The sequence below is a fragment of the Oculina patagonica genome, chromosome 14, assembly GCF_052425735.1.
Source record: "Oculina patagonica isolate OP01 chromosome 14, crgOcupat, whole genome shotgun sequence".
NCBI classification, from domain to species: Eukaryota; Metazoa; Cnidaria; class Anthozoa; order Scleractinia; family Oculinidae; genus Oculina; species Oculina patagonica.
In genome coordinates this window covers 14336548-14361266 of record NC_135771.1, presented here as the reverse complement: position 1 = coordinate 14361266, position 24719 = coordinate 14336548, and the positions used below count along the sequence as shown (strand labels likewise).

The 24719-nt window shown below is 37.7% G+C and overlaps 3 protein-coding genes across 3 annotated transcripts in view; 1 reads left to right on the top strand and 2 right to left on the bottom strand.

Annotated features, from left to right (window-relative positions):
- Window positions 1–24719, top strand: part of LOC144637970 (titin-like) — a 175624-nt gene that overhangs the window by 92235 nt on the left and 58670 nt on the right. Inside the window, exon 25 of the mRNA XM_078497059.1 lies at window positions 24029–24316. Within this exon, the coding sequence (XP_078353185.1) occupies window positions 24029–24316 (288 nt within the window). The remainder of the gene's footprint in view (window positions 1–24028; window positions 24317–24719) is intronic.
- On the bottom strand, window positions 2982–6058 carry LOC144637986 (uncharacterized). Its single transcript, XM_078497080.1, has one exon. The coding sequence runs from the start codon at window positions 5433–5435 to the stop codon at window positions 3186–3188; it is 2250 nt and encodes a 749-aa protein (XP_078353206.1). The 5' UTR covers window positions 5436–6058; the 3' UTR covers window positions 2982–3185.
- Window positions 6070–8198, bottom strand: LOC144638012 (uncharacterized). Its single transcript, XM_078497111.1, has 2 exons — window positions 6675–8198; window positions 6070–6301 (listed from the first exon to the last, which is right to left on the bottom strand). The coding sequence occupies exons 1-2, from the start codon at window positions 7734–7736 to the stop codon at window positions 6089–6091; spliced, it is 1275 nt and encodes a 424-aa protein (XP_078353237.1). The 5' UTR covers window positions 7737–8198; the 3' UTR covers window positions 6070–6088.

Here is a 24719-nt window from a genome sequence, read left to right as displayed (position 1 = left end):
GGCAAAACTTTTCCCTTCAAATTAAAGTTGTACAGTGGAAAAGAGAAAAGTCTTTTCTGCCTATCGATCATCTAAACTGCAGCAGATCGGAAAAATAAAGCAACGATTCGTGTAATCTTGTCTTGTATGCTTGTATAAGAGATTGATTGCTCTTTTCAAAATAAAATAACCGAGTTATTAGCGACCATCAGCACCATTGTTTCTGTGTCTTTGTTTAATACACGAGCATCAGCTTAACTTTAATGACTACAGTTTTAACTCGGGATATCGTTTGCATTTCACGATTTTGATCTTTTACCTTAATTTTCTAGTCAGAGTAAATGTGTCACGCTCAACTAAATAAAGTAAAAATTTATGTCCGCTTGGAATCCTTGTAACGGTTTCACTAAGCTGTTGTTTAATAGGTTTGAATCAACGGAACCAATAAAATTAAATACCTGATAGGCAGTAGTATGGACACACGCGGGTTTGCAGATTTTGCTGGCGTAAAATTCACCATATAACGTTAAAAACTATAAAACTTCTGCGTTAAGAAGCCAAATCATTGAAGCGCATCAGTGAACATATTTGACCGCCTAATTGTTTGATGTCCTTTGAGAAACCGTGTTTGTAAACAAAAGCGTACTTTCAAACACATGTAGGCGCACTGTTAAAATTCGTTTAGTTTCTACAATCGCGAGTTGAGATTTCTTTATACTTTGAATGGTTTTCCCTGAACGAAAACCCAAGTTTACGACAAGAGATTACCGAAATTTGTCCAGGACAGTGTTCCAAAGCGGTACAAAGAGGTATTTGCAAGAGCGAGAGACAAGAGGTATTGGAATTTGTTGATCTTGATGCATGGTTTACGTAACGCTTGAGGAAAACGGAACGCACTTTTAAAGGTATGAAAAGATTTGTTTAATAAGCATGGAAATGTATTGGACTCTTTCGACAGTGAGAAAGTTTTCTTAAATCAGTAAAAAGAGAAAATGAGTTTCTGCGAGATTTTACCATTACTAGCTCTTTGCTTCTATTGTTTCTGTCTGATTTGTTTTGCATTTGACAATTTCTTTCTTCTACTGCTATCTTCTAGTAAAAGCCGTTCGCACCCAACTAAATAAAGATAAAATAAGGTTTACTCAGTATTGACTCAACATATATATTATTAAAGTCAAAATGAAATCAAAATGACCCTGTCATTGTAAGCGCAATTGTAAATCTATTTTGCTGTTTGTAATAATTGTTAGTTTGATTATTTTTGGCGTTGTTTGCACTTGGTCACTAAACTGGTTAAATGATTTATCGATCTTATGATCTTAACGTCATTTGAAATGGAAACTTTTAGAAAGTTTTGACAGTAAGAGAGTTTACTTTAAAGAAATGTAAATGAACTGTTGACAGGTTTGAGTGTGAATTTTTCGCTCCGATCAGTAATAACCCTTGGGAAAAGCAAGTTACTAAGGCCTTTGTGTTCAGCGAAACCTCGAACTCTGGAAAAGTTTAAAGAATTTTTATGAAGTAAATAATAAGAGTTTTTAAGGAAACAAACGGAAGAAAATCACTCAAGTTCTTCTTTTAATACGCTTTAATTTAGCCGTTGACATTACATTCTTTCCAACAAAGATTGCAAAAAAAGACTATATGTACGCGTCATCCCTGACAGCAAATGTTTATGCAAAAACATTACAGAGAAAGCCACCGTAGATGTTGAGGTGTTGTTATTTTAGACCGTTTGCTAGTCTTGTCTGTTTTTCGAATGCCTTTACTTCTGTTTTTTAATAAATCCTTTGATTTTCTTGGTGTGGATAACTGGTATTTAATGTCAATGCCTTGTTGTTGAATAGACGGAGGTATGGTACACGCGTTAAGTTTTTGGCTGTTCTCAGTGTTTTGATAGACGATTACTTTAACTTTAGGTTGTAGTTTTGCTTCCTGTAGCCACTTTCTTCTTTGATTGTGATCCAGCTGCTAATTTCACGAGATATTTTGCTCCACATCCCGGAACCGGACAATCTCGACAAACTCTTCTAACCATGTTAACGGCATGGGATATTGACGCAAATGACAGAGTTTTGTTAATATCCTTGTGTTATATAGACGCTACTGAAGGTCAAAAAGGACAAAATAAGGACAAAAAGGACAAAATAAGGACAGAAAGGACAAAACAAGGACAAAAAGGACAAAAGGAGACATGCGGGACATTTTAGCTTTGTATTTTCGCTGCGAACGCGCCTCACGCGGAGAGCGCGCGCGCGTACAAAATTATCTTATCCCTTCTCTACGTAAAAATCAATGATTAAAACGTCAGACGTTTAGATTTCCGTGATAACTAAATTCACTTCTATGGAGTTCGGATATTTATACTTTAATTTTCAATCTAAGAAGAAAAAAAATGAAGATATTTTTTAGAACAAATTGCTTAATCCGATTTTGTTTTAACGTTTTAATTTCTAAATAAAAAAACATAAACGTTTTTCTTTCTCCAATTTTTTTTTTTAGTTAATATTCACCCTTAGACAAAAATCAAGGAAAATTTTATTCTAGAAAGAAAAAACAACAACAACATTTTTCAACACAAAAAAAATCTTTAAAGGTTTTTATCAAACTTTTTTTTAACTAGGGTTATTCCGAGAAGTTAAAAATTTTTCTGCTAAATCTAATGTATATTTTCAGTATTCAGTTTTACTGTATTTGAAATGCTTTCACGGGTTGTGTTTATAGATCTACTGATACTTCAAGTGATGATTCAAATCAAGTAATTTCATATATTAATCCGTTAGTTACAACCCTATTGATCATACCAACGTCTCGATTAATCATTCGATGCTGGAAATCAAGACAGCGGCTCGCCGGCGATGATACTCGATTTAATGATAAGGATGCAATTTTTACTTGATCAACCGAATTATAAAAAGCACGGACAGGTTTTGTTTTGGAAGACTGTGTTAATATAAACACCACAGAGACTGTTGTTTTCGTTTCATTGTACTTTATTGAAATACGATGTCGTTAATTACTCTACATGTGTGTGATTACATAAGCTCCAAGAGTGATCCACATCTAAATTCTCCTTGCATAAGCGACACTTAAACAGGAGACAAGTAATGAGATTTGAAATAAACGATCAATTCTTTCTTATTTAGCGCTTAAGGCAATTGAAAATAGATGTTTCAACTCCTGGACATTACTTAAATAGAACTATTTTACAAATTAACTAGTAATTCGATCAGTTCTTGATCATGTTGATCTAAATTAGAGTCTCTTAAAGTATAATGTCCATACGCTAATGAGTCACGACCGTTACTCGTAATGTGTCGCTTGTCATCAAAAGGACTAAGCCCAATTTTGTTCAGTTTGATAGAGTAGACATTGTGCTGAAAACTGCGTATTTGATGCATGGACGCCATCTGTTGCTTTCTGTTGAAGAGACAGTCCTTGTAATGTTGATGACGTATTTCCTTTTTCGTGACATTTTTTGCAATTCCTTTGGCCACTTTCTTTTCGATAGTTTTGCAGTTTTCTGTATAAAGAAGGGAGTACATTTTAGGTCGCAGGCCAACAAACTCTTCGATAGGTATGCCGTGTGTTCCATCCTTCATCTTTCCCAGTACTTTCTTGTTCTCAGTGCTGAACAGGAAATGGCCTCTTGAGTATTCTGATGTGTCAAACAGTTCTGAGTCTTCTTGTATATCTCTGTAAATGTCTTTGGTTTGTATGCTGTAACACAAACTATCCGTGTCAGTAAAAAGCAGCGTTGCCTTGAGGTCGTATTTTTTCTTGATGTAGTTGTAGTGAAAATCATACATCAATGTTTTTGACAAGTCCAGTATTGCAAAGCCAACGTAGATGGGGCGGTTGAGGTACAACGTGGGTTTTTTCATGTTCACCGCGGCCAACTCATTTGAGAAAATTCTGAAGTAATCAAAGGAAGGAGAGGCGGTCAGTTTCTTGAGCTGTTTCTCGTTATTCACGAGTTTGACATTCACGCGTTTTCTTAGATTTTCCATGGTCTTTCCGAAGACAGAGTTATTCATAAGTTTGAAGAAGTCTTTTTCAAAGTCATTAGCAGCAAGCTTTCGCTTTTCTGTGTTAAAGTCAATGTAGGACTTGAGCCAAGGAGATTGTTGGAAGCGGAGAACTCGATGAATGTTTGTTAACTTCATACCCAAACTAAGGTACAGCTTCAAGTTTTGATAATGTATAACGTATTTTGTCTTGTTGTTGAGGTTTGGAACTAGTTTGGCGACCTGCGCAGATTTCAACTGTAATTCGTCAACCAGCTGCTCGCAGTAGGGAGACAGCATGTCATTTTTCACCACCAACCTCTCAGGGGCCAGTGGGTAGTCGTTGTGACGATCGTGTAAGCTGCAGGGGTATTCCAAATCCACTTCCAAAATGCACCCCTCCTCACTGTCATCAGCAATGTCTAGCACATCTAAATCCGCAATTTCGTCCTCATTCAACCAGACAAACCCACCTACAGGCAGCGATCGTGACATCGCCCATCCGTAAAGGTTATTAGCGTCTACGTACAAGATAAAATTCGTCTCCTGATCTTTGTCATAACCCGCTACATAAGGGTTGTTTGCTTTGCTATATCTATTTGATATCATAGATATACCCCCTCTTATTCCCTGCTCGATAAAAATGTACATGTCTGGGTCCGTTAAAAGCTCTAATTCAACGCCTGTCATTTTCAAACAAGCCGCCCAGCTAAGGCCAGGGCTTGTATAGAACTGGGCGGGGTCTAAATGGTAATAGTTTAAACAAATGTCACGAAAATTTTGAAAAATATCAGACAAAAGCAAATCATCAGATTTCAGATACAGATCATGATAATCTCCCAGCGATCTACATTGAAACTCGGCAAACACTGTTTGTGCATGGGCGTAGTCTTCCTCACTTATTTCCTCATTTTTCAGTGAGCTAAAAAATGCCTCCATGGGTGGGAGCTTCGTTTCTTGAAACTTCTGAAAACTATCAACATACTCGTAAGGGTAGACCCCCTTTCTCAACAGTAAAGGTACCTTATCAGCAGGTGTGTATTTCTTAAGTACTCGAAACTTATCATCTCCCTCTTTTGCTAAATTGGAGACAAGCTTTTCAAGAGAAGCATTCATAAATTGTAAGGAGTCAATAAACACCAAGTCTCCCACAGAAAACGAAATGTACTTTTCTGAGTTGTTGGGTATACAGGTGATAGGAACCCCTTTCAATTTCCCCAACCCTTGCATGATCAGGTGAGAGTCGTAACCGCGCAAGTTGTACAAAACGACAGGTATGCGATTGGAAAACTTAAAATTCAAATTGCAGGAAAAGTGCGCGGCCCCGCGATATTTCCCCGTAAGATGGCAGTGGTCTCTCGTGCGGTCAGTTCCATGCAACTCTTCGTCGCAAATATGGCAGTGTGTCGCCCTTTGAAAAGCTTGCTCCTCATTATTGTTAATCGACATCGGGACAACATGTTCTAAAATTCCCTTAATACGTTTTTCTTCTTGTAATAAATGCTCTAGAAATTTATCAACCGCATCCTCCCCACGATACACAATAGGTGGAGTATCATAAGCCTCTACTTCAGAAACTACTGTATAGCAAAAACCGCTTGGTTTGTGCTCTTGCGTTTTCTGTGTAAACGAAACACTGGGGTCTAATTGTTGCTCATCACAAGACACTAAAATAGACTCGAAATCTGCGTAAATCACAAAAGGAACTTTGAGCTGTTTTTGAACATCTTTGAAATATAACACATCATGGTCTTCATCAGGTAATTTGATTTTTTGCGGTCCATTCTTAGCACATAGTGGTTCATGCTCTAATAATAAATCCTCCCTCACAAACCCATGTAAACAATATTCACAGAAAAACTTCTTACATTTATACTTAGTTAAAGAACGTAATAACCTGCTTAAATCCCTAATTAAACAATAGTGTGTCGTTTCATTACTCGAGATAAGCAATAAGTTAACATGATGTTCTTTTTTGCCTTTCGTTATGTACACAGGAAACAATTCTTTCTCTTCAAAGCCAAAAAGGTTGATACTTATTGTGGGGTTTTCCTTCTCAAATTTCGATATGTCGCTTGCTTTTACGGGAAACGTGATACCACTTACATTGAGCTCTTTTTCATAGGGTCTGTAATGTTGTGGTCCTTCCGGTTGACTGGGTGAAGGGCGGCCAATACACTCCAGAGAAAGCACTTTTGATCATCATTCTGTACATTGAGTATTGCTTTCTTGTCTTTTAATGTTTTAGGAAGTTTAATGTAGCTCGAGCCATGGAGGGGAGTGTAAACAGCTACGCCGAGGTCAAGCTTTAATACCTATAAAATAATTCACAAGTTTCACTTAATTATACTGCAACAACACAATGTCAACAAGATTTATTTTCCTTTGGTGACATTTATAAACATAATTATACTGTGATATTAACATGAAAAGAAGCCTAGCTACCTGAAATAACTAAGGAGTTAAAAAGGCAGGCAGCCTAATATATATCATAAATGCAACTTTAGTTCTGCACACATACATAAAACCAGAACACAGAGTAAACGCTAAATAATTATTATACCAATAAAAAGAAACAAATCAAAACAGCCTAACAGATCCATGATCTAATTAAAGATTAAATAACTAGATTAGATATTGTAACCCCTAGAGCCAAATAGGCATTTATCGAAAAAACGTAATCTTTACCTCTTTCAGTTGCCATCCGCTGCCTTCTCGTTGGTAAGCCTGAAATGATTCCTTTATCTTTTCGACACTTTCATGATACTGGTCAGATAGGTCCGTCAAATGTAGAAGTCTTTCACAGTTACTTCGAAAATGCGGTGTGCTAATTTCATCTTCACCCTCTGGCCTATATTTTATCATTTTCACATGTACGCAAATAAACCATTTTACGCCTTTTTTCAGTTCCAGCTCTCGTTGTAAATTCCTCGAGACATTAGCCTTCTTTCCTTGTAGGAAAATGGACAAATCATACTTTTCGTTAATCCGTGGTTTCATTTGAAAAATGTTTAAATTTCCATTGAGTGCGCTTTCACATTCGTGGTTTTCCACATCACGATCCTCTCCACTTCCCTCTCCACCGCCAACCTGAGCTTTGAACATGTTCTCAGCGGACACATCTCGCCTGTCGTCACCTATTTGCATTCTCCTACACGAACGTTCATGCTGTACCTTCTTGTCTCGGCGATGAAAGGTTTTGCTGCAGGTACTGCATTGAAAGTCTTTCTCTTTTGCATGTATCTTCGTATGGCGTTTAAAATGAAATTTCCTTTTAAAATGTTTATTGCAACGAGCGCAAACAAAGTTTTTGGGAGCCTTTGATCCGCCGCGATCATCGTGTCCCATAACACTGTTTCCATTAGCACCAACCTCGTTAGCAATCTTCTGCTTTGCTGTGCATTGATCCTCAATCGCCTTTCTCTGGCAAATTGCCTGGTGTTGTTGAAGTTTATCTTTACGATAAAACATTCTTGTACAGAAATTACATCCATATTCCTTTGCTCGCGTGTGAGTTTTCATATGTCGCTCTAAATCATATTTTCTGGTGAAATGTTTCTCGCATTGAGAGCAGATAAAACTCTTCTTAGTGTTCTCAGGTCGACAGTAAAGATCAAAAGATGATTTATCTACCTCGTCACTGATGCCTTCTTGAAATACCTCCATGTCTCTGAGAGAGATTGGGTGACAGCGACAAAGGTCTTCCCATTCTTGCATGTTTAGCTCTTCTAATTCGTGATAAGCATTCATATTTTTCACAACTGAAGGAGCAGTTAGAATGAGTCTACTTTTATATCTTTAAAATGGCAGGTTTACGTAATTGTCTAAATTTAGAATCGTACACCCCATTTCTCGTTAAAATCATAATTTCTATTTTTAGACGCAGGGCGCAAACACTGGTTCGAAATAATTTAGGCTATTGCACCACCGCTTCCGAGGACGTTGTTGTATATTTAGCGATGACATCATTCTATTGAAGTTTCTATAGTGAGATCTTTTCCTTTGAAAGGAGGTATAACATACTAAACACACTGTTTTGCAGCCATCGATAAAGATACCACAGACTAGTTACCGGTGCAAAGTACTAAAGGTCAGTATTTACTTTCGATTTTCCTCCTGTGTTTTTAGCAATTAAGCAAATCAAAACAACGAGCTGATCAAGACACAGATTTAAATTGTTCCGAAACATAACAAATTCTAAAGGTTCAGGATGAGATAAATGAGATAAAACATCACATGCACTATGATATAAATTGTAATTTTATGGTATCAAAATAGTCTTTAGCTTTGTTTATAATTATCCGTTGAACTGTTTTATTTTGGCGCAAATGAATACAATCGCCTCGCTGGGGGCAGGTTTTTACCATTTTTTAGACTAAAATGCCTTATTTCCTTAAAAGAAAAGAGATTTAATTAACGTTTCCAGAATTAGGGGTTTCGCTGAACACAAAGGCCTTAGTAACATGCTTTTCCCAAGGGTTATTATCGGAGCGAAAAATTCACACTCAAACCTGTCAACAGTTCATTTACATTTCTTTAAAGTAAACTCTCTTACTGTCAAAACTTTCTAAAAGTTTTCCATTTCAAATGACGTTAAGATCATAAGATCGATAAATCATTTAACCAGTTTAGTGACCAAGTGCAAACAACGCCAAAAATAATCAAACTAACAATTATTACAAACAGCAAAATAGATTTACAATTGCGCTTACAATGACAGGGTCATTTTGATTTCATTTTGACTTTAATAATATATATGTTGAGTCAATACTGAGTAAACCTTATTTTATCTTTATTTAGTTGGGTGCGAACGGCTTTTACTAGAAGATAGCAGTAGAAGAAAGAAATTGTCAAATGCAAAACAAATCAGACAGAAACAACAGAAGCAAAGAGCTAGTAATGGTAAAATCTCGCAGAAACTCATTTTCTCTTTTTACTGATTTAAGAAAACTTTCTCACTGTCGAAAGAGTCCAATACATTTCCATGCTTATTAAACAAATCTTTTCATACCTTTAAAAGTGCGTTCCGTTTTCCTCAAGCGTTACGTAAACCATGCATCAAGATCAACAAATTCCAATACCTCTTGTCTCTCGCTCTTGCAAATACCTCTTTGTACCGCTTTGGAACACTGTCCTGGACAAATTTCGGTAATCTCTTGTCGTAAACTTGGGTTTTCGTTCAGGGAAAACCATTCAAAGTATAAAGAAATCTCAACTCGCGATTGTAGAAACTAAACGAATTTTAACAGTGCGCCTACATGTGTTTGAAAGTACGCTTTTGTTTACAAACACGGTTTCTCAAAGGACATCAAACAATTAGGCGGTCAAATATGTTCACTGATGCGCTTCAATGATTTGGCTTCTTAACGCAGAAGTTTTATAGTTTTTAACGTTATATGGTGAATTTTACGCCAGCAAAATCTGCAAACCCGCGTGTGTCCATACTACTGCCTATCAGGTATTTAATTTTATTGGTTCCGTTGATTCAAACCTATTAAACAACAGCTTAGTGAAACCGTTACAAGGATTCCAAGCGGACATAAATTTTTACTTTATTTAGTTGAGCGTGACACATTTACTCTGACTAGAAAATTAAGGTAAAAGACCAAAATCGTGAAATGCAAACGATATCCCGAGTTAAAACTGTAGTCATTAAAGTTAAGCTGATGCTCGTGTATTAAACAAAGACACAGAAACAATGGTGCTGATGGTCGCTAATAACTCGGTTATTTTATTTTGAAAAGAGCAATCAATCTCTTATACAAGCATACAAGACAAGATTACACGAATCGTTGCTTTATTTTTCCGATCTGCTGCAGTTTAGATGATCGATAGGCAGAAAAGACTTTTCTCTTTTCCACTGTACAACTTTGAAGGGAAAAGTTTTGCCTTTCTTGCGACTTTTTCAAGGAATAAATACGGATTTATCGTCTAGACACATTCCATCGTGAATAAACATTCATATTTCTCCCCATAAAATTAAATCATTTATTCATTTTATCATGTTATGAAGTCTGATTACTAAATCATAATTTTCGCAAAATAATTCTATCTACTATTTTTGACTATAAACCAGAATGGAGGGGGAAGGGAACATTGCATGATGTTATGTTCTAAAAATATCCAATTACATCATCCGATCTATTTTTAAACTATGATGTCATCCTATGTAAAGGGTTATCCCAAAATAGAAAATTACGTCATGAACGCCCCTACGCCCTTGCGCATACGCCCCTCTACCCGATGATGTCATCCTCCGAAAAAGGGAAATTACGTCATCCCCCAGGGGGATTGTGACGTCATGTACGCCCCTTACGCCCTTGCCCATGCGCCCTGGCGCAGTATCCCTACCCTTATACTACTATTAGGCATTCTATTAATCCCACAAATTACCTGTATACCACAAAATGCAAAAGAAACGTAAATCTATGTCTGGCAATACAGTACACATCATGGAAATATACAAATTTAAATTTAAGAAATGGTCTCATTTATTACACATGGCCAAAGAGGCAAATGTAATTTTTCTGTGCAGCCTTATGACCACTTGGTCAATATTTTGACAAACATTTCCTCACGTATAAATAATGAAAGGATGCGATTCTTATTAATTTGAAGTAGCTTAACATTCAGATGACAAATATAAATAACAATTACATGCCTCGACGAACTGAGTGACATTGCTATCATATTATCGCCTCAAAATGTACAAGATCTATTTTTTTATCGCCGAGCTCGGCTTTAATTCCAGTTAGCTAAGTTTTAGCACGATTCTGTCTTAAGCGCTTTTATAAATCTTCACATAAACGCCGAAGAAATAAGCTTAACCCTATTCAGACCGGGCTTTTTTGGTCTTTTCAGACCGGGGTGGGGGGGGCGGATTCCGCCCCCCCTCCGTAACTTCCAGAATATTTAAGCAATCACAATGAAACTTACAGGATATATAATATGTCCCAAAATCTATCTTTTGCTATATGTCACGTGGGATGATGACGTCACATCACGTGACAATGACATCATAATGTCAAAACAGCCGCCATCTTGGATCCGCCATCTTGGATTTCGAATTTTTTCAAAACGTCAGAAAACCGCGCAAAATTACTGGAAAATACTCAAAACCAATAAAACTGTGCTTAAAACCCGTAAACAGATGAAAATAATTGCTTTAAAGTTATTTTTCATTAATAGAAACAGGAAAATTACAAATTTGTGAAAACATGCCTGTCAAAATGCCGTTGCCATGGTGACGTCAAGTTTCTGACACAACAAACTACCCTACCAAATTATTCCCAGATAAATTTTAGATAAAGTCTCAAAGTTTGGCAGCGTTTGGTTGAATATTAAAAAAGTTATAAGCGTTCAAAGTCGGCGCGGGCACTTTCCGCCCCCCCCCCCCCCCCGGTCTGGATAGGGTTAAGCCAGTCTTCAAAATAAATTATAGTACAATGAGAAACGCTTACCTTAGGTCACAGTGAGTTTTTATTAGAAATGTTTGCGAAAAGCTTCCACCGTTTCTCCTCATTCCATATTCTTCTTTATGGGGAATACAAATAAAGGATATTGCATACCCTTTGTTTGGGGACTCGTGATCGCGTCAAGAAGAAAGAACATTGACAAAACTATCCTATATAACTCAAAATCACTTCATTAGATTGCAATCGACGCCATTTTGAAAATGCTCGTCATGAGCCCGCAATACGGACCAGGGGGAATCCGCTAGCAGGGGGGCGCAGCTTAACTTCTCCCCAGGCCCACTCCTATCGTCTGAAAGAAATAACATCCATCCTCGCCAAAAGCAATTAAAATGAAAAGAAACTGACAACGCTATCCTAAAGAGCATACACCAAGCCTTTGGCAAAATTTTCTTTTATTTCAAATGCAAATGGTCGTTGAGTAGGAAGCCAACAAACTTTTCAATTGTATTTTTACTGCCGTACTTTTTCAGGAAAAAGTAATAATGGCCATTTTTAAAAACGCTATTTAAAAAACTACAACTTCACTCAAAAAGATCCTAAGAGAGAGGTTCTAGTTAAGTTTTCAAGCGAATTTAAAAATGTGATCCGTTCTGGTCACGTGACCGATGACGTCATAGCAATGGGATTGATTAAAAAGTACTTAACATATAAGAATCTACCAACATGTAATTTCTTGTTACCTCACATTTAATGCAACGCCAGATACGCACTTGTACCCAGACACCCAGTTTTTGGAAATTGTACATAGCCCCCTTAATATTTATATTTTGTTCGGTACCTGCAATGACTCCTTTTTCAGTAACAAAGTATTTTCGTCACAGTGAGCAAAAACGAACTTCTGAGCAAAGTCACGAGATTAATGACGTCATCGACCTAAGACTTACACATGAAGTAGTTTATGGCAAGAGTTATTTCTATACGACGTACTACTCCTGCTGACTTCAAACTGACCAAGTTGTTTGGCATTGACGATATTTCAGTTGCAAAGGATTTTGAGAAGGTTTTTATTATAATTATATATTTTTATTATTATTATTATTATTATTATTATTATTATTATTATTATTATTATTTTATTTGGCGGTTGGGGGAGGGGGGTGGCTGGGTGACCATAGAATAAACGGTTTTAAGGCCACAAAAGAGGGGGGAGCTTTTGAATGCCGCCAACCCCCTTCCCCTTAGTCCCGGAAGGTCAAAAACGGCCAGTCTAGGTATAGTTAAAACATTTGAGCGAATAAATTGAAAGAGAAGGCAAGTGAATAAGAATGGGTGCATATTTTCGCCTCTTTGCTGTCTAAGAAGGGAGTATCAGTTGGCGTTCGGAAAGTTTTTTTTTCTAACTCCTATTTAACTTCCATTGCAGTTGGACCAGCAGTGACAATTGATGGAGATCAAACACAGTTTGTAGCTTTTGGGAATGATCTACAGCTGACATGCCAGTATGTCGCTTCACCTCCAGCGTCTGATGTGCTGTGGAAAAAACATGGAACTGTGATAGCAAGAAATGCTAGCGTGGAGATTAATGACCCACGAGTCACTATCCCACATTATAATGAAAGCCATGTACAGCTGAAAGTTAGCACAACTACTTCACAGGATGCTGGGAATTACATCTGTCTTGTTACGAATGATCTTGGTAATTCATCTGATACGACAATAATTGTTATAGAAGGTATGTTAAAGTGTACAAAAGTAGTAGTGTGTTTCTTACCAAAGTAGCGTATTTCTTTGGAAATTACTTATGTTATCTGTAAATGTCACTCGCAAGTTATTATCTCATGTAGGAACTACCAACAATTTGGGACAACGAGGGCATTTTAATCGATATGAGATGATTTGCCTTTTCTCTTTTGTCCTTTACCAAAACCGCTAACAAGCTAGCAAGCCCTTGTTTGTAATGACGACGACGACAGTGATGATGCACGAAAAAACACTTAGCATCATTTCCTTCGAAAAGATTTTCTCGAAGACTCTCCTAATACATGTTGTACTTTACATTCACATAGACTCAAGAGATAGATTATTTTTGCATTTAATGTGTTAACTTTTATTGAAATTCTATCAGGAATGCTAAGTTTTCAAAAGATCAAATGACAGATTACGAAACAAAAAAGGAATATTTAAACTACTAAGACCTTTTTTTTTAAATTTCTCATGTAATATTGTTGCGTTTTACAGTGAAACCTTTGATCGCTACTCATCCACAAGGAGATACTGTAAGAGAAGGAGGAAACTTTAATATGTATTGTAACGCTACTGGGACTCCAGAACTGACAATATCGTGGACGAGAAATGAATCTCCTATAAATACAAGTGACAATTCCAGGATCAGTCTTTTAGATGACAATAAACAGTTGACTATAACGAATGTAAGCAGGACAGACAGCGGAGAATACCGATGTGTGGCGAAAAACAGGGTCGGAAGGGATACCTCCAATGCTACTACAGTGAATGTCCTATGTAAGTACAGTGTGGTAAGAACAGTCATGAGATTTTGAAATTCTGAAACGTCTTTCCAAGGCTGGAAAAAATTATGAAAGTGAAATTGCCAGCTGATGGCCGGATAACTCGTGGACTGTAGGACAATGTCAACATCACAATGACTTGTATGCGTATGTCTAGTCTGCGAGAGCAGACGGCTTTTTCGGCTCAGAGCTGTCTGCTTTCGCTGGCTATGCTATATCCTGCTGTGCCTTAAAAAAACGTTTCTATTTAATTCATGAAAAAGATATAAGAGCGTAATAAAGTTGTGTGTCAAGTTTCTGTGCGATCCCCAACTGTTTTTAAAGTTCTAACCCCAAGCTCGAAATATTATTTCTCCTTACTGATTGTCACCTTTATTAATGTTTGTTTAATTAACGTACTCGATTCCCTAAACACACTCCTTTCGAAATTTGAGATAACAGTTTTCAAAAGTGGTTTGCAATGTTACCACCTGTTAGTCCACACATCGAACAGTCACACGCACGGTTGTATATAACAACTGCGTTCGCGGTCATGAAAGCATTTCTTCAGGGGGCTAGGTCACGATATTTAAAGTAATTTTGTTTCATTTCGTTCAACTTCAAATTGGCAGAGTAACAGTCTTTTTTGACGGTCACACTCCAAACAAAGATAATTTTCATACGAGCAAAGGTTCAGCAAAGATACATGTAAACTTCAGGCCGAGGTTTTTCAAATTTACCCAAATGCAGCCGTTTTTAATCTTCTCCATATTTGCCCATCCATGCCGTTTCTAGGCTTTTCTGTGTTTCTTTTCAGCTCTTCTACAGCGGGGGGAGGCCTTTATTGTGATATTTCATTTAAGAGTGTGTCCAAAAGAGGACCAGGCAACATGTGATACAGCTCAAATCACCGATTTTGCCCAGACTTAGCATAAATGTTGGGTATGATGGGCTATTCACTGTGGCAAAACATCAGCTCAAAATATTTTATTCCCTTCAAGTTATGACACCTTTTGCAAAAGTGGTCATTTTTCACTAAATTATGCATATTTAATTAGCTGACTTTGATTGACCAGTTCCACAAGAAAAATAGACCTCTGAAAATAAAAGTCACTGCATTATATTCTGTGGTTATAAGGCTTTAAGTACAATAATTCAATTCAACCGTCCGATTTCATTTTTTCTCCTCAAACGGTCTTTTGGAAGGTACACATTTCGTACTGTTGGAAGTAGCCTTTAACTAGTGCCCAATATCTCCCATGAGCAACACCTTTTATGCATTATTCTTACATGGGTAATGAAATCCATCATTAAACTTCACAAAAATGCCACAAAATTTTTGGGGACTTCAATATTTTATTCGTACTGAGGAGCTAAACACACGTGACTTAACGATTTCTTGCTATTTCATCAAAATTCACCGAAACACAGAAGCCATTTATGTGCCTCAATTTGGCACAAAATCGGTACGAAATAGCTAATCAAGCATACATCTATCGATAACAATCAAAATATTGGCGAAGAAAAGGCAGTTAGGGCATTTTTCGAAGCGTTTTCAGAGCCATATAATTCGGCAATGTTGTGATAGCAAATGTAAAAATAGCAGCGAAAGATTTTCTTCACAAGTTCGCTCAATTCAACATTTAGGCACATCAAAGTTAAGAAACAAGAAAATTTATACTACATATATGCCACTTATCGACACTCAGATGCTTTCTTTTGAAGAATTTGTTCTTCCTCGCTGCACTTCGATCCTTCGATCGATCTCAATTGACATGTACTGCTGCTTTGAGGCGCGCTGAACTTAGCCAATGCATCGTGGTTCATTCTTCGTGAAACGTGTAAACAGGTTGTCAATAAAGTCATTCAAAAAGCTGTTCAAAGTTCATGGAAGGACACTTCTCTCAGCCAGTTTGCATGAAATAAATTTAACTGGAAAATAAACAGCGGCCATCTTGAATTTCTACCTTTGAGCCTGTCGTTTCAGTCAGCGGTACGGCCGTTCCAGTCAGTTACGTTATGTATGGGGAACTATTATGTCCTCAATATAGTAATTAACTCTATACTCTACTTGCTTCATGTACCCTACTCGCTTGATGTATTCATTTCCTTTTCCTCCGCGAATGTTTGTTTTCAGGTAGGATGCGTTTGTGATGAAAATGAGAATATTTTAAATTTGGCGTAGGGAAAAAATTTCCTCCGCTACAGCTTGATGTGTATACCGCAATGTGATGCTGAACGAACTCTAGGGTGCTCACCAGACAACCGGTTGGAATGACCACTGAAAAATGGAAAGGCTTCTTTCCAAAATTAGCAAACTAACCGAAATAGATGTCGCTTACCATTTGTAGCTCAGTTTCCTGTTATTTCTTTCCGTTGGTGGGAGACCTGATGCATGGGAGACTAGAACTGGGAAACCTTGCAAATAGTAAGAAAATTTCTGACGTTCCGTCAATTTCCGAAGAGATTCTCCGGAAAAAAAATACTGTTCCATTTGACTTTATAGCACAACTAAAGTAAAGTGCGCGATTGGTTAATTTAGCGTCTACTATTTGCCCATGGGTGCACGCTGACGTATGCTTCAACCTGAGCGCGCGCGCTGATCTGTTGCGACATGAAACAAGAAAGTGCCACTGCTTCACGCGTTTTTACTTGTTTTCTCGATTTTCCTGTGAATTTGAAAAGCCAAACATGAGAAAAACCATTTCTCCATAATGCCGAAAGACTTTGAGGTATAATGCAAGTTTGAAATAATTCAAAACTTTGTTTTGTTTGTTTTTTCTTTTAGGTTTTCGTCCGCGGCGTTTACGCCAGCACTATACGCAATTGTTCAAATAAGCACGCGCACTTTTACCTCAAAGAAACTTTAATAAATCTCCTAAAAGTTGTGCTATAAATCAAATGGTAAACGTCACAGCGTGCACTATTGAGTTACAGATGCACTTGGGAGGTTTGCTAAGCACTCAAGAAGCTAGAGTCGCCCTCGGCTTTCGCCTCGGGCGACTCTTACGCATCTTTCGTGCTTAGCAACCTCCCGCGTGCATCTGTAACTCAATAGTGCATGCTGTGACGTATATCATTTGTTAATTCACCGAAACAGAGTTCTTGATTTTTCAGGGTGCCACCCTGAAGAAGGCAGTATTGCCGAAACGTCGGAGCAGTTTTATACCGCCATTTAGCGTCATTTTGGAACACAAACAATTATTTTGATTTGGTTGCCGTGCATGCCGACCGTTGAACAGAAAAATCAAGAACTCTGTTTGCAAGGAATTTCTGGGGTTTTCGGTTGAATGATTCGCATTTCGGAAAGTCAACGGGCGCTTTCCATTCGACAAAAAATTTCGGAAATGTCGAAACAAGAGCGAATGGTACAGAAATTTCCTGGGAAAGTTTCGAGAAAATCCGGAAAGTGTTGACTTTCCGAAATGCGAACCATTCAACTAAGGTTAACTCGTTTTTTTTTCGTTGTTGTTTTGCAGGCGGCAGCAAAGAAATGTACAAATATTTATAACGCGCGTTCAGGCTACGCCATTGTTTTGCTCATTAAACTTTTTGGGTTGGCGACGTTTTCGTTGCTTGTGTGGCTTTTGAAAGGTCCCTGTATTCGTGGCCACGATGTGATTAATGGCGTTTCCTCAGTGCTCGGAATGCTTTTTATTTGCAAATATATCGAGTTATACGTGCAGCAATCCGGCCACAGTGCATTATTTAAATGCAAGGTAGAAATTTCCATATTAGACGCACTACCATATGCAAATGTTGTTTTTCCTTCCCTGCAGTCAACCGGAAGAGTTGGAAAATGCTGTTCCATTCGCCACTGGAATTTTCAGGAAACTCAAACCAGAATTTTTAGTCGAATGGAAAGCGCCCACCACTTTCCGGATTTTCTGGAAACTTTCCGAGCAAATTTCTGTACCATTCGTCCTTGTTCCAAAATTTCCGGAATTTTTGGTCGAATGAAAAGCGCCCTTAATTACTATATTGGGGACATAATAGTTCCCCATACATAACGTACCTGACTGGAACGGCCGTACCGCTAACTGAAACGGCAGGCTCAAAGGTAGAAATTCAAGATGGCCGCTGTTTATTTTCCAGTTAAATTTATTTCATGCAAACTGGCTGAGAGAAGTGTCCTTCCATGAACTTTGAACAGCTTTTTGAATGACTTTATTGACAACCTGTTTACACGTTTCACGAAGAATGAACCACGATGCATTGGCAAAGTTCAGCGTGCCTCATGTCAATTGAGATCGATCGAAGGATCGAAGTGCAGCGAGGAAGAACAAATTCTTCAAAAGAGAGCATCCGAGTGTCGATAAGTGGCATGTATGTAGTATTACTTTCTTGTTTCTTAACTTTGATGTACCTAAATGTTGAATTGAGCGAACTAGTGAAGAAAATCTTTCGCTGCTATTTTTACATTTTGCTATCACAACATTACCGAATTATATGGCTCTAAAAACGCTCCGAAATATGCCCTAACTGCCTTTTCTTCGTCAATGTTTTGATTGTTATCGATAGATGTATGCTTGATTAGCTATTTCGTACCGATTTTGTGCCAAATTGAGGCACATAAATGGCTTCTGTGTTTCGGTGAATTTTGATGAAATAGCAAGAAATCGTTAAGTCACGTGTGTTTAGTTCCTCAGTACGAATAAAATATTGAAGTCCCCAAACATTTTGTGGCATTTTTGTGAAGTTAAATGATGGATTGCATTACCCATGTAAGAATAATGCATATAAGGTGTTGCTCATGGGAGATATTGGGCACTAGTTAAAGGCTACTTCCAACAGTACGAAATGTGTACCTTCCAAAAGACCGTTTGAGGAGAAAAAATGAAATCGGACGGTTGAATTGAATTATTGTACTTAAAGCCTAATAACCACAGAATATAATGCAGTGACTTTTCTTCTCAGAAGTCTTTTTTTCTTGTGGAACTTGTCAATCAAAGTCAGCTAATTAAATATGCATAAATTATTGAAAAATGACCATTTTTGCAAAAGGTGTCATAACTTGAAGGGAATAAAATATTTTCAGCTGATGTTTAGCCACAATGAATAGCTCACCATACCCAACATTTATGTTAAGTTTGGGCGAAATCGGTGATTTGAGCTGTATCACCTGTTGCCTGGTTCTGCCCTGTTCTCTCACGGACACACTCTTAATTCAATGACCAGCTGGTTAGTGCTAAAATAGCCTTAAATTATGTGACCCAGCCCCTTGGTGACAAATAAAGAATGATGCTTTTCTCATAACAGATAAACCTGACATCACTGCTCATCCTAATCATCGGACAGCAACAGAAGGAAAGAATGTGGCTTTATCTTGTAACGCTGATGGAAATCCAGCACCGACAATATCATGGACTATTAATGGATCTCGCGTAAATACAAGTGGGAATTCTAGAATCAGTTTATCAGAAGACAAAAAGGAGTTGTTTATAACGAATGTGAGCAGGACAGACAGCGGAGAATACCGATGTGTGGCGAACAACAGCGTTGGAAATGATACCTCCAATGCTGCTGAATTGCATATTCAATGTAAGTAAAGTTTTGTTCAAAGTTATCAAAAACGAACTGATGTATAAATGGTTTACCATCGTTATTTAAAGGCTCTCGAGGCTAAGCATAACAAGAAGCTGTGCACAGCATGAATTCAGAGCGTCTTTAACCTTTTTGGCTCGACGTTAGAGTTATTAAGCGGTTAGAGTGGAAAGACATGACACGAAATAACACGTCGACGAGTAATAAGTCCCTCGAGCAATTGTCGTCAACTCATCATTTTAGTTGTTTTGCCGTTTTTTCCTCGGGGAACGCATATACGAAGAATAGTCTCTACCAACCTCGTTCCCAGGGTCTCTCTCTCCCCGCCCCCCTCTCGCTCTGGGGGGGCGGGGAGAGAGACACCCTGGGAACGAGGTTGAGTCTCTACAACGGTTAGCAAAAAACTTTTAAGCCATTTAGGTTTTCGCTTGAAGACTCTAATAACTTTTGTAAACTTTGAATTCTTTAAATATCAAATGCTTGGCAAACTCAGGACTTCATTAATTAAATTTGATGATCGTAATTTTCTAAATGACAATGCAGTCAGATTTGTAGTTTCCTTACATTTGTAAGCAAGACCGCGTTAAAGACCGTGGGCGAAGTGACATAATCTTTGAAAATGTGAACTAACGAGTGCATATATATCTGAGTCAAGTTACTATATAATGTAACTAGCTATTCCTCACACAAACAATTACACAAAGGTACGAGTAACCAAAGCAAATACCAGCCATGTTGGAATGCTTTCCGTTAACCTGTTTCAGGCGTTCAATTAGATGGGGAGCAGCGCGAAAAATGGCGAGCGATAAAAATTACAGGGACCGCGCAGAGGGAGGGGCTAGGGAGGCTTTAGCTCCCCCACTTTGGTGCAAAACTTTATAAATAAATAAAAAAAAAAATAACGAAGCAAAAAAAAAAATGGTTAGTTCAGTCCGGTAAGGGACAAAAGTTACTGGCAAAGTAGACGCGCAGAAAAGTTAGCAACAAACATTGTCATAAATTAGTTATAAGTCGCTATAATTATCCAATAATTTTTAAGTTTAAGCCTTGTGCTAGCACAGGTTAATGTCTTTTTATGGCTTTTTTAGCAAGCGGACCTAGCTCTCAGGAAAACGTAATTGGTTAAGTTCGATCCGAACTCATGACTGGGTTACGTTTACAAGGCGATTCCCAAACAAATTGTTCAGTTGATTGTCGAGTCCAGTTGATAGAGGTGCGATAATAACAGTGCCGACCTCGATCTTTTAACAATGAGCGCGAAGTTATTTCTCCTCTTTTTATGTGTCCTGGTTTTATCTTAATCAACGAAAAGTCCGTCTTTTAATACAATGTTTCACTGATTGGTGAGCAATGACGGTCCGATTGCTAGTTTTGTTGAGCAACTCCAAAACTTGCTGCGCGTGCCCTGAATTAGGGAGAGTTGTGGTCGGTGTGGGGCAGAAGTGTCCTTAGCTAGTTTTTACCCTTTTCTGCGCTCGACCTTACATGCCAATTAAACACAAAATAAACAATTGCAACAGAAAAACCAATCAAACAATCAGTCAGTCAGTCAGTGAGTCAGTGAGTCAGTGAGTCAGTGAGTCAGTGAGTCAGTGAGTCAGTCAGTCAGTCAGTCAGTCAGCCAAGTCAGTCAGTCAGTCAGTCAGTCAGTCAATCAGTCAGTCAGTCAGTCAGTCAGTCAGTCAGTCAATCAGTCAGTCAGTCAGTCAGTCAGTCAGTCAATCAGTCAATCAGTCAGTCAGTCAGTCAGTCGGTCGGTCGGTCGGTCGGTCGGTCGGTCGGTCGGTTCTTTCAAACTTCTTGAGAGTATCGGATGTTTGTTTAGAAATGTCAAGCGGTTCCAAAAATTATTTTGGTTTTCTAGTTGACGAAATATCCGAGCTTCGGTGTACCGTAAAATCGCTATGCTCTCGATACTTACAAAAATCTTGGCTCAGCTTGGAAGTAAGACATATTGAAACAGAAAACCCCACGCAAACGAATGAATGGATGAACATCTCTATTTACTTTAGTAACCCAATCGCTTGGCATTTCTAAACAAACATAGAATATTCTCATTGCGTTACTAAAGTAAATAGATATATTAATCAATTCATTCGTTTGCGTGAGGTTTTCTGTTTCAATATTTCTTACTTCCGGGCTGAGCCAAAATTTTTCGAAGTGTCGAGAACATAGCGATTTTATGGTATACCGAAGCGCAGATATTTCGTTAGCTAGAAAACCAGAATAATTATGGGAATCGCTTGACATTTCTAAACAAACAATTGATACTCTCAAGAAATTTGAAAGAACCTTTCAGTGGATATTTCACGCGATTTTCACGCGATTTGGTCCAAAGTAATGGCATCGACTGTTACAGGGAAAGGCATCGACCATTATAAATAGCATCGACTGTTATCAGGAAAGGCATCGACTGTTAAAAATGGCATCGCTTGTTTACGAAAGGGAAAATTGCTCGCAGCAGGCTTTATTCTGCACATTATTGTTTTGTTTTTTGTTCAGATAGTCTGTTTTAATAAACAGACTAAGGCTATGCCTTAATATAACGAAAACTCCGGAAATGATACCTCCAGTGCAGCAACACTGGATATACATTGTGAGTAGTATTCGTTGTTCTAATCGATCCAAAACGACTGACAGGGCTGTCATTAAGCGATGAATTGTAAACGATGACGTCATCACTTTATGCAGGCAGCCGATTGACAGGATCTGTAATTCTGTTGTCTGTTTAGCGCAATCGAACAGAAATTAAGTTTAAATTCACAAGAAATCGCCGCGTAGAACACAAAAGCAAAATACTCCCGTGCAGTTAGAATGGAACACTACGTATACAATGTATAAATGAAAGAGACTAAATGTTATATGATGGGATCTATTAGATTTAGTAGATAGAAATTTGTAATTCTTAGAAAATACAGGGCCGCTGTGAGCAAGAGACCGTTTGACCTTTCTTGCAGCTTAAAACCAAGCTTCCGCGTATCGTATTTTGTTGATCGACTTTATCGGAAGTCACGCTATAATATAACGCAATCTTTGTTGTGACAACAAAGGAAAATCTAAAAAAAAATTAAAATATAAAATAAAACATTACTGTTGTACCATTGAGCAAATCTAGGAAGGAAATGTATTTTTAACTTTACATCCTTGGCCTACTACTACTACTACTTTATTTATTTGATTTTTATCAGATCCTAACTATGCTATTTATACAATCACTAACATTGCTTCTTAGGTTTAAAAGATTTAAGCTGGCGTCAGCTACTTATATTTACTTTAAGTTTTTGCTAAACTTCCTAAAAATTATGTAAGACCCTTGTAAAACGTCATCGCTTCTGCATGTATTGCATGCCATTTATTTTAGTTGAGAAGGCCCCTTTTCCCTTACGGCTTTGGCACAAAACATAGAATTGTTGTTTTAGAAACAGAAATTTGTGATTTCTGTTTTCGATGATTTGACAATATAATGACTCTGTTAGTAGTGTCCAGCGAAAGTAGTACATACTAAGGATCCGCAAAACATGAGTTAAGACTCGAGTACTCCTGAAAATAGTTTTGCCAGATTTGAAATTTCCCCTTTATTAAAATAATTGTTGTTTCTTTTCTCACAGATCAATCCAAGATCACTGCACATCCTCAGAATACAACAGCAACAGAAGGAAAGAACGTGACTTTATCTTGTAACGCTGATGGAAATCCAGAACCGACAATATCATGGACCAGAGATGGAGCTCCTGTAGATACAAGTAACACATCTAGGATCAGTTTTTCAGATGACAAAAAGCAGCTGACTATAACGAATGTGAACAGGACAGACAGCGGAGATTACAGATGTGTGGCGAACAACAGCCTTGGAAATGATACTTCCTATGTTGCTACACTGGATATACAATGTAATGATTTTAACTTTTTGTAGTTCATTTCTAGATGCGAATAATGAATGAATAGGCTTTTAAGGCCAGTTTGGTTGTCTTTTTTTGTTGCTTCATTTTAAATGTTTGGTGCAAATATTGCATGAACTGCAGTGTTTCCGTAAAAGTTAGTTTCTGAAATTAAAAGTATGATATTAGACAAAATATGATTCTTAGGAAGAGAAACAGACAAATGTACGAAAAGCAGACTTCGCGACAAATCAGCGTCCTCAAATCGAATATTTGCAAATTTATTTTACACACTATCAGATTATTTATCATATGCACAAAGACTATTTTACGACATGTTTGCATAATAATAGCGGTAAAAATTGCCAACTGAAGAAAAACAACGAGAAAGAAAATTGGTCTGCCTTGCATAGCCTTTGTAGATAGAGCCACTTGACTTTAAACGTTTAAGTGATCTTCGTAATTGTCAAATGTTAGTCCTTGATAAATTTTGAACCTCCGAAATAAAATACCCGGATAGCTTTTTGCATTTTTTCGCAAACTCAGAGAAACCGTCTATTCAGTTTTCGTTTTGTTTATGATAATCATGATTTTATTGTATGTGAAAGAGTTAAAAGTCTTCAGTTATAAGGAATAAATGTTCAGGCCTTTGTATTGCCTTTGTTCGTTGTAAAAACGTTCGGTATTTGCATTTTTTCCAGTTGCACCTGAAATCTTAAAGAACCCAAATGACGTTACTGCAGTGGAAGGACAAGATGCTGTTTTCAGCTGTTCAGTTCGAGGAAACCCGTCACCTAGTGTTAGTTGGACAAAGGATGACGAGAAATTGAATGTTACAGCGAATCCAAGACTTTCGGTGTCTAAAACCAACAATAATCACAGTTTGATAATCACGGATGTTCAGAGATCAGACGCAGGTCAATACAGATGTGTGGCTATTAACATTATCAACAGCTCTACTTCAACTGCCGCGACTCTGCAAGTACATTGTAAGTATTAAACCCAGTTAATCCCTTAAATACATAAACATCAATAACTGTGCCGTGAGTTTGGTTGTTTGAAATAATTATATTGTTTTGATTTTTGACATAACTTACATATAATAGATCGCTATTTGTGACGTCAAGCGCGATCTCGAACTCTCGGTGATTATATTTGCTTTTGTTACCCTGACAATTAATGGCGCTCATTTTAAGGTGATTGCTTTTGCTTGAATAATACATTCAGTTTGTTTTAGCGGATCCTTTCGTGTTATAATTTTCGGATTAACAGAACTCACGGAAGTCATCGTGCATTCTTTCTGAGGAAATTAAGACACCTGGTAACAGCTGATTTATTGCCGCGTACGGTAATGTAATGCGGCTGCGGTTATTTTAGGGTCGTGACCTCACT

Coding starts and splice junctions, on each gene's coding strand:
- LOC144638012 (XM_078497111.1), bottom strand. CDS start 7,736: ATGAATGCTTATCACGAATTAGAAGAGCTAAACATGCAAGAATGGGAA. Junction 6,302..6,674: donor GCGGATGGCAACTGAAAGAG/GTAAAGATTACG, acceptor ATTATTTTATAG/GTATTAAAGCTTGACCTCGG.
- LOC144637986 (XM_078497080.1), bottom strand. CDS start 5,435: ATGTCGATTAACAATAATGAGGAGCAAGCTTTTCAAAGGGCGACACAC.